The sequence below is a fragment of the Lynx canadensis genome, chromosome C2, assembly GCF_007474595.2.
Source record: "Lynx canadensis isolate LIC74 chromosome C2, mLynCan4.pri.v2, whole genome shotgun sequence".
In the NCBI taxonomy this organism is placed as follows: Eukaryota; Metazoa; Chordata; class Mammalia; order Carnivora; family Felidae; genus Lynx; species Lynx canadensis.
This window is the reverse complement of record NC_044311.2, coordinates 146643621-146655894: the sequence shown is the minus strand read 5'-3', so window position 1 is coordinate 146655894 and position 12274 is coordinate 146643621. Positions and strand designations below refer to the sequence as shown.

General features: G+C 44.1%; 1 protein-coding gene across 11 annotated transcripts in view; it reads left to right on the top strand.

The window, feature by feature from the left end:
- Positions 1-12274, top strand: part of SYNJ1 (synaptojanin 1) — a 93261-nt gene that overhangs the window by 72425 nt on the left and 8562 nt on the right. For 7 of the 11 annotated variants that reach the window (XM_030329235.1, XM_030329230.1, XM_030329231.1 and 4 more), the window contains 8 exons: positions 2611-2820; positions 3939-4079; positions 4641-4679; positions 6361-6408; positions 7691-7729; positions 7863-7933; positions 9898-10006; positions 10231-10457. In XM_030329235.1, coding sequence (XP_030185095.1) covers positions 2611-2820; positions 3939-4079; positions 4641-4679; positions 6361-6408; positions 7691-7729; positions 7863-7933; positions 9898-10006; positions 10231-10457 — 884 coding nt within the window. The remainder of the gene's footprint in view (positions 1-2610; positions 2821-3938; positions 4080-4640; positions 4680-6360; positions 6409-7690; positions 7730-7862; positions 7934-9897; positions 10007-10230; positions 10458-12274) is intronic. The other 4 variants (XM_030329234.1, XM_030329233.1, XM_030329240.1 and 1 more) reach the window with 3 other exon arrangements.

The following is a 12274-nucleotide window of genomic DNA, read 5'->3' as shown; positions in this document are numbered from 1 at the left end:
TCTAGAGAACGCATTAAGAGTTGACCGCCTTAGGAGACAATGCCAGTTTTCCCTTTTCTCTATTCATTTGTTGACTTAGTCCACACATTTATGTCATACCTTTTATGTGCCAAGTGCACACCGGGTGCTGGAAATTCAACAGATGTCAGCCTTGCCCTTCCAGAACTCCTAGCTTAGTGGCGTTACAAGTGAGCGGGTAGCGAGAATCTCGTGACAGCGATGCAGTGGCGAGTGACTCTGGGAGTTCACGGGAGAGTTGCCCAACCCGGATTTGGGAAGTTGGGAACGGTTTCCCAGAGGAATCGAAATTTAAGTTGAGAATCTAAAGACTGGGTGAGAATTAGATGAGAGAAGGTAGAGAGGGAAAACCAGGAAGAAGGGATGTGCAAGACCACAGTGGGGAAAGGCTCAAAGTTCTTCCATAAATATGCTCGTGAGGGAGTAAACAGAAAAAAAGCAGGAGGGGAGGCAGTGGGGTTGGGACGTGGATTTGGTTTCCATCATGTCAAACTGAGGTGCCTTTGGAGCCTGCTGGGCCCACATGTAGGCTGTGGGTACCTGGGCCTGGCGCTCCAGAGAGCCCTGGGCTCACAGGGCAATTATAATGGCAGTGAAAGCCATGGCTAGTCATTAGCTTGGCCAGAAGGTCTATATAGAGATGGGAGAAAACCAGTCCTGGGAACGAGCAGAGAAACTCAGACTTTAAGGACAGGCAGAAGGCAGCTGCTCGTAAAAAGAAAATGAGAAGAAACAACTAGAAATGTCAAAGACCCAAGAGGTTGGTGTAAAAATCAAGGCAAGAAATGGTAACAAAGGAGGCATAGTCAGTGGAGTCCTGTGTCACAGAGAGACGAGGAGAAACGGGTACCACAACTTGCCCTTTGGATTTAATAACAGTGAAAGCGGCTGTTGGTGACACTCATGAGAGTACTTTCAGTGCAGTGATGAAGCCAGATGGTGGTAAATGGAGGTGTGGGTAGAAGATGAAGAAGCAGAGAGAGTGTCTGGAGACAGCTCTTTAAAGAAGCTAAGATGGGGGTGGCGGAGAGAAAAGGGCAGTTGCTCCAGGGAGATCGGGGGTCCAGGGGGTGCTGTTTGAAAGGAGAGAGGCTTGAGAATGCTTAGCGCTGATGGAAAGGGCTGATGGTGTTGGGGACCATCAGGGCAGAAGGAGTGGGGGCGCAGGTCACTGAGAAAACGGGGGAGGGGCAGAACCCCCTTTGTTTCCCCCACAAAGACCTAAGTGCAACCACGGGATTGGACTCCAGTTTGGCAGCAGGTTGTCGAAGGGGACGGGGGTCCCATCTTAAGACTTCTCTTTCCTCTGTGAAGTGTTAAAAGTTGAGGCTATCTGCAGGCCTAGGGCAACCCGCCGTTTCGGGAAGAGTCGAGAAGTTTTCGAGATAAAGCTCCTGAGATGGAGTTCGGCGGGAGCCAGTCACAAAACCGTGGAATTGCCAGGCAGCTCTGGGATCCCAGAGGAGGCTGAAGACTGCAAATTTAATGCCACCGCAACCATCAGCACCACGTGACCAGCAGCAGCCCAGGTGCAGCCACAGAGAGATTAGACAGTGCAAATGACAGGTGGGACAAAAGAACAGTGCATGGGGGCGCGGGGGTGGTGGAGGTGAAGTGCCCTGGAATGTGAAGTCACCTTCAGAGGAGCAGAATCCGACAGACAGGGGCTGAAAGTAGAGGGGGCCCAAAGGCCTGGATCCTGATGAAGTCCCAAGAGGAAAGAGTAACTGAGAACGAGAACCGGAAGGCTGGGAGCTAAGGGTCAGGATGAAGTGTCGGGAGCGTATTTCGGAGGCGGTGCCGCTGTGAGGGCTGTGTGTGTTTGAGCGGAGGAGTGGAAGGACAAGACCAAGGCATTTAGGTTGTCGATGCGATACCGTCGATGCGAACTTTGACGTCACCCAGAAAGATGGTGGGACCCGACTGCCATCCTGCTCTCTGCTTAGTCCTCGATGAACAGGTTCAGGTGACCAGGAGGATGGAGGTTGGAGATCATGACAGCAAGGAGGTACACGGGGTGTTCCGTAAGCTCCCGCTGGCATAGCCTCAGAGAAGTTTGTTCAGGACTGGAAGGTTAATGTTCTGAAATTGGAATGAGGTTGCGAGGGGCACCCTGGCTGTACTTTCCAGCCTCGAGGAAAGGGGAGATGGGGGAGCCCGGGAGAGCCCAGGGGGAGGAGTGGTGAGGAGACTCTGGGGGAAGGGTGTGCACTGGAGCTGAGTTGAGGGCAGTGGGGAGGGAGCAGTTCCACAGGGCATGTAGGAAGGTTCGAAAGGAGAGCGGTAAACCTTTCAGTCGGCCAGCACTGGTCCGGCTGCTCAGTGGAGAAGTGAAAGGTCACCACTGGCATCCTGATGCCCTGAGGTCATAGGCTTCTCTTTAATTACATTTTCTATAAGGGCGTTGATACTATTTCTGGTTCCGCACACATCCAATTTTTATATGTGTCTACATACTTAACCTATGCACACTGCGATGTCATAATGTGAGCGTGTTTATTTTGCGTCTTGAACCCCCTGAAACCTGGATTGGTGAAAACCATCTCTGAGAAAGTTGAAATGGTGGTCATTTTGATAACCTTGTGTCCTTAGGTGATGTTGATGACTACAGTGCTGAAGTTGAGGAAATTCTTCCCCAGCACCTCCAGCCATCCTCAAGTTCTGGCCTCGGCACTTCCCCGAGCTCTTCACCCCGAACCAGTCCCTGCCAGTCACCAACCATATCAGAGGGTCCTGTGCCTTCCCTTCCCATAAGACCGAGTCGGGCACCATCAAGAACACCTGGGCATCCATCTTCACAAAGTGTGTATTTTACTTAAAGTTGTGTAGGACCTTCCCTAGCTGATTCTATTTTATTTATTTATTATTTTTTTTAAATATTTGTTTATTTTTGAGAGAGAGCGAGAGAGAGAGTGTGAGCAGGGGAGGGGCAGAGAGGGAAGGAGACACTATCCAAAGCAGGCTCTGAGCTGTCAGCACAGAGCCTGACGCCAGGCTTGAACCCACGAACTGTGAGATCATGACCTGAGCTCAAGTCAGACTCTCAACTGACTGAGCCACCCAGGTGCCCCAATATATTTGATTTTTAGACGATCAAATCTCTGTCACCTTTGGATCTGTACCATGTTTTCTGTGCATACAAAAGAGGAAACTTTGTAGATGGTAAGCTCTAAATGGAAAGGAAACTCGTCATCACTTTGCTTAATGAGAATTTTTCTTAAATCATTTTTTCTATGTGCTTATTAGGTTTATCCATGTCTTAAAACTAATGTTTTTCTGTCATTATAGTAAGAACTCATAACTATCTGGGCTTACCTGTATATCTGTACGTAACCTATATTATAGTATGAGTTAAGAAGAGACAAAAATTTTTTTTTAATTCAGATTTGTAGTCATTACTTCCTAAAGTTGGAATATCCGTCTCTGGAAATTGTTACATCACATGATTAAGTCACCATTCCATGCTCACCAGCATCTCCAGAAAATGTCTTCCATTTCATAGATTTCTCCAGTTCTCCCATACTGCTCTTAGAGGCCTGACTTCTTTAGTTAAACTCAGGATAAGCTCAGGTCTAGAGAAAAGAAGAGATTCCTTTTTCCTTCTCGGTAGGGGCCAGCCGACTGCAAATGACTTCCTTCAGCCCACACTGTGTGCCGCCTTGATGGGGCCACTTGGTAAATCGGCTCTCAGCACCTGGGGCCTCGGCCAGCTGGTCCACAGGAGCTGGCGCCATTGCTTCCATGGCACCAATGGGGAATTTACTGGCAGAACCGCTTACGTTATTGATACCAGAAATGCGTGTCCGTACATGACAGTGCAAAGTGAGAAAGTAAGCAAAATCGAGGATTTCCCACACGTATTGGGAAGTACCATACCTTTGCGCTCACACCCACCGCTCTCACCTGCTGTACTTGTTCAGGTTCTCCTATGGACGCTCTGCCGGCGACACAGCTGCAGCAAAAAGATTCTCAGACCTTAGAGCCCAAGCGGCCTCCTCCTCCCCGCCCGGTGGCTCCTCCTACGCGCCCCGCCCCCCCACAGAGACCACCCCCACCTTCAGGTAACAAACCACGTGATTTCCATTCGGGCTAGATTTCCGATCTTCCTCCGTTCTATTTTACGGTGTTTTGCACGCTTAAAACCTCTAGCTTCCAGATTTTATGATTTTTCTGTCATTGTTGCTACTGCCTCAGCCTTTCTCTGAGGAACATGGCAGGCCCCTCGGAACAGGTAAAAAGAGTGTTTCCCAGCTAGATTTCTGTAATAGGGCTTTCTAGCTGCCTTCTTACAGGTGTGCACAAAATGTTTTGTTTTTGCTAATTTGATGCAGTTGCACTAACTTCTGTAAAATGTATAAGTAGAACTGAAGGGCATACATATACTTATTTCCCATAAAGTGTTATGTATTTGCCTAAATATGCTTTTTAAGTAAGTATAGTGTTGCTATTTAAATTGTGAGAAATATTTGCGTTAAATAATAGCTTTTTTATAGTACCAAGATACTGAGATGTAGTTCCTACATGTTATTTAACATCATGAATACTATAATAAATCTTTGACGTTTCAGTTTTTTATTTAATGTCATTTCCTTTCTGCTGCATATTTTCTTATGAACTCTAAGGGGCTAGGAGTCCTGCACCTGCTAGAAAGGAAATTGGAGGTAACCATTTATATTTGTCATAATACATGCATCTCGCTTCATTCATGTTTTGGAATTTTATCCCTGTAACTAAAAAGACATTTCAGATTTGTCTGATAAAAGTCAAAGTGAATGATATTTATACTCCAAGTTAAAAATGGCCCCAAACTTTCATTATATTCCTGTTAAGTAAAAGATTAGAGTTCAGTTTTACTCATGAATAGAACTAATAGAGGCTTCCATTTTCCAGGTAGACATGGTTGAATTACTCATCAAGGACCAGTACACTTTTTCTTAATAAATATAGTTAGTTTGGTGACAAAGATTTAGTTCCCCCAAATCACACTAATTTCAAAAGGAATTCAGGTATAGTAAATATAGAACATTTCCCAAGTATATGACTGGTGATGATCTAGTACATTCCTTCTCTAGAAGCTTAGCAAACCTGATGAGCAAAATTTCCAGGAATGCAACTTCAAGTTATAATTATCTGAAACATATCCTTCAGTTTTCATGGCTTTATCATAACTTGTCATAAAAGTTAATGCTTCACTTTTTTTCAACACAATAATGATTTTTTTCAATAAGGAAGTTTTTATTCACAATGGATCACTCTTCAAAAAAGTGTACTCGATTGGGTTTACGTGAAAATTTCTCACAAAACTCCACTGGAGCTCTGGTTTGACAAGTGCATTTAATCTACGTCTCAGGAGAGGATGGGCCAGGTTGTCATAATTCTGCAGAAGAGCCTTTACAAATGTACCGTTAATATTTTTAAGGCTCACTGTACTTGTGTGGTTGTTCTGTTTCCACTCTGGCCGTCTGGTGCCGATGCTGACCGAGTCGTGTTATCACAGGCTGACTTTGCTTGTGTGCAGGTTTTAAGGACTTTGTATAGAAAACAAAGCTCAATTATTTCAGCATGACCGTCTCCGCAGAACACTGCTGTATGATGATTTTTCCATCAGCTTACCAAAAAACGTTAATTTTCCCCATTTTAAACTCCTGCCTTTATTTGTATTTTTATAAGTTCTATTTATCCTCTTCTTTTAAGTAGGAAAACAACTTGCAGAAAATAAGTTTTTAAATGGATTTGTGAAAAAGTTATAAAATCTGACTTAATTTTTAAAAAGTGCTTCTTTTCATAATCGTTTCATAGGCAACGTTTGCAGCTTATTTATTTTTTTAACCCTATAAGCCAGTAACTCCTTTAAGGCAGTAACTTAGAGGAAGTCATTATGGTACTTTTGGAGTTTTCTTAAAATAACGCATCAAAAACTAACCTCTAAGAAACTAATATAGTCTCATAGAAATTTATAATGAAATTGAAGCTGATTTTGTTTCCCCGTTTTGCCTGTCAAACGTTAGAGCTTTTATTAGTGATTTAACTGTGAATGTAACAAGATGATCTGTAAAGCAAAGGCTTTCTTGAAGATATTTTACAATTCCCTAGTAATCTCAGTTATAAAAAGAAAACTGTCATCCCCTTTCTATGCTGTTTGAGGAAAGGGAGGACTGGGGTTTTTGGGCAAGGCATCTAAAGTCGCTTTGGTTTGTAGCGATATCTTTGAAGAAATGTTAGGCAGTAAAAGAACCTTTTTTTGCAAAAGTCAGCTGGAGGAGGAAATTGTGTCTGTGCCTGCCTTTCGGTCTGTGCCCTGGGCCCTGAACAATACACAGCTTCTGTTCTTTCTCTAAAAAGGTGTCGGAGCCCCTCCCAGTCCTGGGGCAGCTAGGCGAGAGACGGAAGGTAACAAGACTTCTGCGCCCTAGAAACGGACCTCTCACCTCACTTCCAAGTGTCAGCCCCCCAGCACGTCAAGGCACACTAAGTCTGCCCTTGGTCTGCCTGTAAACTTCCCCACCCCTCCTCTTACACCGTGTAACCTTGTACTTTTTCACGTTTCATTCTGTGTTGTGGATAGTTTCTAACGGGTGACCCATTTAATTTCCCTCCAATTCTTAACGTTGTTGTGCACTCTGTTTTGTATATATTGTCGTACCTACTTAGGATATGAAATTACTGTACAATGGCATTTTAAGAAGAATGCCTTTCAAAATTCTTTTCAGAGTAAGTCAGAAGTGTACTATACCAACTCTGAAGTTTTAAAAATTAATAATCGTAATTAAATCCTATTAATTCTAGTCCAAGAATAAGTATTTTGTGGATGGTTTCAAATAACATAAATTTTTTTCTGCATAGTAATGCTGAACTAAATTTGCTTAAAAGATCTAAGACTAGATAGAAGCCATTCAGTAAGATTCTAGTGATCAAACGGCTGATGGATTTAACATAACAATTGCTCTTGAATTTCCTTTAAAAAAGAATAAATTTGAGATGCCACCTTTAATAGCCAACCCCCCTCCCACACAAACACTCCTTTTGGCCCCTGAAGTGATTTATATCATTTCATTCTTCTTACCTTTCTAGTGAGTTTGAACCACATATTAACACTGTCCTCCGTAAAGCAAATACTTATTTGTAAGATATGCCTGCCTTCTACCTTAATCATGGGATTTTGTTGTGGGAATCTAAAACATCTCATTGTAAGATTTCTTTACCCATAATGGTATCTACAGCATGAAGCCCTAAAATAGTGTTGTTAGCAGCCCCTTGCGGAACTTGGAAAATGCTGTGTTTGCTCAGGAGCTTTGTCCGGCAAGCTCTGAGAAGCAGCGGGGTCACTGCTTGTGACCATTCACACAAGCCGACCTTCTGTTTTCAAGGTTCACAGGAGAGAACTGTGTTAGGAAAGTCACCTTAGAAGTAACGCTGTGAGTGAGATACCAGACCGAGGGCTAAACTGTCTCTCACAGAATACTTCACTAGAAGTATTTTAGTTCCTCTCTCTTCTGGGGACATTTCCTTCAGGACTGATAATAGCTTTCATCCTTATCCAAAGCAGTATGCCTTGGGTTTCCATCTCATGCCCCCATTTGTGCTGGTAACGAAACAGAACAGCCAGCTGATGTTATGCAGTGTTGCCTGACTGTTTACTTATGACTCATTTCTTTCCCTTCCTGCTTCAAAGCACCCAAAAGCCCTGGAACCACACGGAAAGAAAACATAGGTAAAAACACTTGAATTTAGCTACGTAACCTTAAAACCGGACCATGTAGACACTGGGGATTTAAGTACATGGTTTCTTGTTTCTTTCTTTTTGTAAAAGAACCTAAATACACAGTGTGATGTCTTTGTTTCAGGACGCACTCAGCCTTCACCTCAGGCAGGACTCCCAGGCCCAGGACCTGCTGGATACAGTGCAGCCAGACCGGTAGGCAGCACCTAGCCTGGGAGCCTAGAGGTTCAAGTTCTGGGTCCCAGTTTGCTATTAGTCAGATGTGTTATCTTGGGAGGTCATGTGGCCAGTCCAGGCCTGGTTTCCTCGACTCCAAAATGAGGGAATCGCACTTGTTGATCTCCAGGGTACCTTTCAACTGTTAACATTCTAGCGCACTCTTCAAAAATAACTAAATATACTTTATTATTTGAATCAAAGTGATGCATGTCAGTAATTAGGGTCACTAAATAACTGAGGATCTTAACATTTATGAGAGGCCAGTGTATCTGTGCAGCGGTTTAAGGTATTTTCTGAGTAATTAATGGGGAATATAAAGTCATCCTTCAATAAGAAGGATTTTAAAACTAGATTGCAGGGACGAAAATTCATGATGAGAGTCCGCATACTAAAACTGGTTCTGAAGGTAGTCAAGAGGGAGAGCAGATGGTGTTGCAGGGCTTCTCCCTTCCTTGTAGATCTGTGCTTTTCTGTGTTCATCATATGCTCTCTTAGACACATAATTATCCTAATATTTACCTACATGAAAACTTCCTCTGGGGTCAAGTAATACAAGGAAATGGAAACCCGGATCAGTGGCTCATCCAGTGGCTCCTGGGACTTCTGGGTGGGGGGGGGCCTCGAGCCAAAGAGCGGGTGCTGGGGCTGGACTCTTCGGGGACAATGTAGGGGCCACTTCTAATGAAACTGCTCCCGGTTCCTGGTAAGAAATTGTCATAAAATTTCTAAGATAGAAATCCCTTGTCTTTTCTGTTGTAGCTGTCCTGTTAACATCCACCCTAAAAGTCCTTTACTATGTGTAATAGTACACTCCAAATTAAAGTGTCTGTGGAATATACCTATAGATAAATACACACACACACACACACACACACACACACACACACACACCTGCAGATAGATACCTATTACCCATTCTCCTTTTCTCAGAAAAGGGAAAGTTGCTATTCACTGACTTTATCAGTGCACTTTATTTAATGCCATTAGAGTAGGGAAGGTAAGTCAGGATTTTGTGATTGCAATAATAACATTTGCCTAAAATAAGAAATATTGGGGACTAAGAGGCTCCAGCAAACTTATGAAAATAGACAACATATGTTTCACCAGCGTCTCTTTTTTTTTTTTAAATTTTTTAATGTTTATTTTTGAGAGAAGGAAGGAGAGAGAGAGACAGAGCGTGAGCGGGGGAGGAGCAGAGAGAGAGGGAGACACAGAATCCAAAGCAGGCTCCAGGCCCGGAGCTGTCAGCACAGAGCCCGACACGGAGCTGGAACTTACGCACCATGATATCATGACCTGAGCCGAAGTCGGACGCTTAACCAACCGAGCCACCCAAGCGACCCTCACCAGTGTCTCTCTTAATTAATGTAGCGCATTGGATCTAGTCATTCAAGAGTTTTTCCTTCTGTGTTTGAAAAAAAAAAAAAAATCCCAGGGTGTGGATTTTCTTAAGCGTCTTAGTTGCTACACGTATGTGTATCTTCCCTCTCCTCTTGAGCTTTAATGCCATCCCTGTCGCCTGTGAGGGCACCACTGCACGTGGGGCAAGGCAGAGGCCCTGCCGCCCCGCGCACCCGAGCTTGGGTCCTGGCCTTCCTTTCTAGCTTTGCGGCCTTGGGAACGCTGTATACATTTCTTTGTGGTAATTGAAAATGGAGGTGATAAACTTAGCACCTGCCTCTGGGGGGTATTTTGAGGATGAAATGGAAGTGCCTCAGAGCGCTTAAGTAACGTTGTGCCTGACGCCTCGTACACAGTCCGGAACAAAAAGGGAGGTTGTAAGGTGTACGACTATAGGACTATAAATAGAAAGCAATGAACACAACAGGAGGGGGGCTAACGCCAGAGGGGTGACAAGACGGGATACAAAAGCAACTATTTTCACAAAATCTCATCTCGTGAAAATAAGCGTCTCAAATGTTGTGTTTCCCCTCCCGCAGACTATCCCGCCCCGCGCCGGAGTGATCAGTGCCCCACAGAGCCACGCTCGGGCATCTGCTGGAAGACTGGCTCCTGAAAGCCAAAGCAGACCGCCGGAAGGACTGAAAGGTAGGCCCGAGTCCGTTCTAAGTTTTTTCGCCTTTCCTTCTCCCTTCTGTCATCTCTCACCTTCGGCGACCGACTCCAACAGGGAGAGCCTTCCTTCTTTGTGCCACAGGCCATAAGGCCGCTGGCGGGGGAGCGGGGGACTCGAATCTCCCAAGGCCTCACTAAAGGAGGAACAGGATGTGGTTTTCTAGACCGGGCCTAACGTCTGAAAACTCATCGTTTAGGTTCAGTCCTTCTTCCCGAACCGCTGAAGCCTCAGGCTGCGCCCCCCGTGCAGCCCTCTCTGCCCCCGCCCGTTCAGAAGATGCAGGAGCCCCTTGTCCCCATGGCAGCGCCTCTGCCTCAGTCCGCCCCCCAGCCAAGCTTGGAAACCCCGCCGCAGCCGCCCCCTCGGAGCAGGTCGTCCCACAGCTTGCCTCCGGAGCCTTCGCCGCAGCCGCCGCAGCCGCAGGTGAGGCCCGCTGGTGAACAGAGAGCACCTTTGATGCCTTTGGTACAGTCTTTGCACCCACTTGCCTCGGACCCGGGGTTCTCAGAGAGCGAGCTTGGGATTGGCTTCTTGACGGAACTTCCCAGGGGCTCCCAGGCTCCTTTATCTTGTTCACGTTCAAAGCGTTTGTGACTTTTTCATCTTTTTAAATGCCCGCTTTACTTTGGATACTTACTTAGTATAGTAGGACGAACAGCAGTAGTTTCTTTTTCTTGTTGTTCACAGCCGATTAGTTCCGGCTTTCACTTTCTGGACAGGGATGCCTTACCTCTGGCAGAATGGTTAATTTCCAGTGAACAGAGAATAATTCCTGTGTTCCTCCAGGTGCAAGCAGTGGTTCTTTTCCGAGCCCGAGCTGGCACCGGGGTCTTCAGGTATTTCTGTTTGGGGTGTGCAGCAATGGGCTTATTCACCAAGTAAAAACCATTGAAAGAATAAGGGCACCTCACTGGTGTCACACAGAAAACAGTGCCATTGCCTCAGTGGGTGACAGTCCTAGGATCACAAGGATTTGTCTTATGCCAGTGTGACCTCACGTTGGAAGGACTTCTGGTGTATATATACAGAGTTATTTTAATACGGGGTGATCGTGCAAGTTGAATTGTTTTATTTTTATTTGCATGCCGTTTTACTTCGTTTTGCTATATACATTCTAGTAAAATTGTTAAAGTCTCTGCTTAGTAAGAACATTCTTTGATGTCTAGCCTTACATTTTATTTTATCCTAATGTTTTAACTTAAAAATGTCATCAGGGCCAAAGGAATGTGTAAAGCTTTAGAAGTCTGCTCTTTCACTGACAAGACCCCTTAAGCACATTTATAAATACTAGTTTGCCCCCATTTTTACAGCTATCTGGATATGTCCAGCTAGTAGGCAGAAGTTAACAGTTTCTTATGCTTCTGTATGGTGAAAAACAGATAGTAAAGTAAATACAAGTCTTAAAATGAATATTGTCAGCAATTAGCACTTTCTCATTAGACAGTGGGTCACATTTATAAAAACTAAAGAAGGATATATAAATGAGAGAAATAAAATGTTCTCTTAAGCTGATTAATACCATAAAGTAGTCTACATTTTTTAGTTCAGAAAATTGAGGATGTTGACAATGTATAAAAATTGTAGAAATCCTTCAAACAATACATGTCCACTATTGTTTTCTCTCTGCAGGTCTACTTTTAGTGAGGCATGAATTTTTCTTCTCATTTTCTTGTAATGTGTGCTATCGTATTTTGTTAAATGTAATTGGAAGGCAAAACACTTTCAAACTAGCCACCTTCAAGCTTTGACTACTGTTTTAAGACAGAAAGTAAGCACCTATTTCTTAGGAAAGAGAACCTTAATTCCTAAAAGTCTGTAATAGTTTAAGTATCCTTAGACCAACATGAACACAGATACAGTACTCTGAACTGGACAAAGAGCAAACCGTTCAGTAAGATTGCAGTTTTCAGGAGAAAATCATACCACAAAAGTACTACAGGACCAATATTCCAATGACTACCACAATATCATTTTCTTAGGTCATTGTCCATGGTTTTGGTTTCTGTTTTTCATTGGAATGGGTATGGTAATTTGGTGGCAGACAGCATGTGCTTTGTGTGTGGCCTGGCAGAGAATGTCCTTGAATCTTGTGTCATTCACTTCATTGAAACTACCAGGGATGTTTGTTTTAAATTCTAAATTTTTTTTTTTTTTTTTTTTTTTTACAATTTTTTAAATGTTTTTATTTATTTTTGAAGGATAGAGAGACCGAGCGTGAGCAGGGAAGGAGCAGAGAGAGG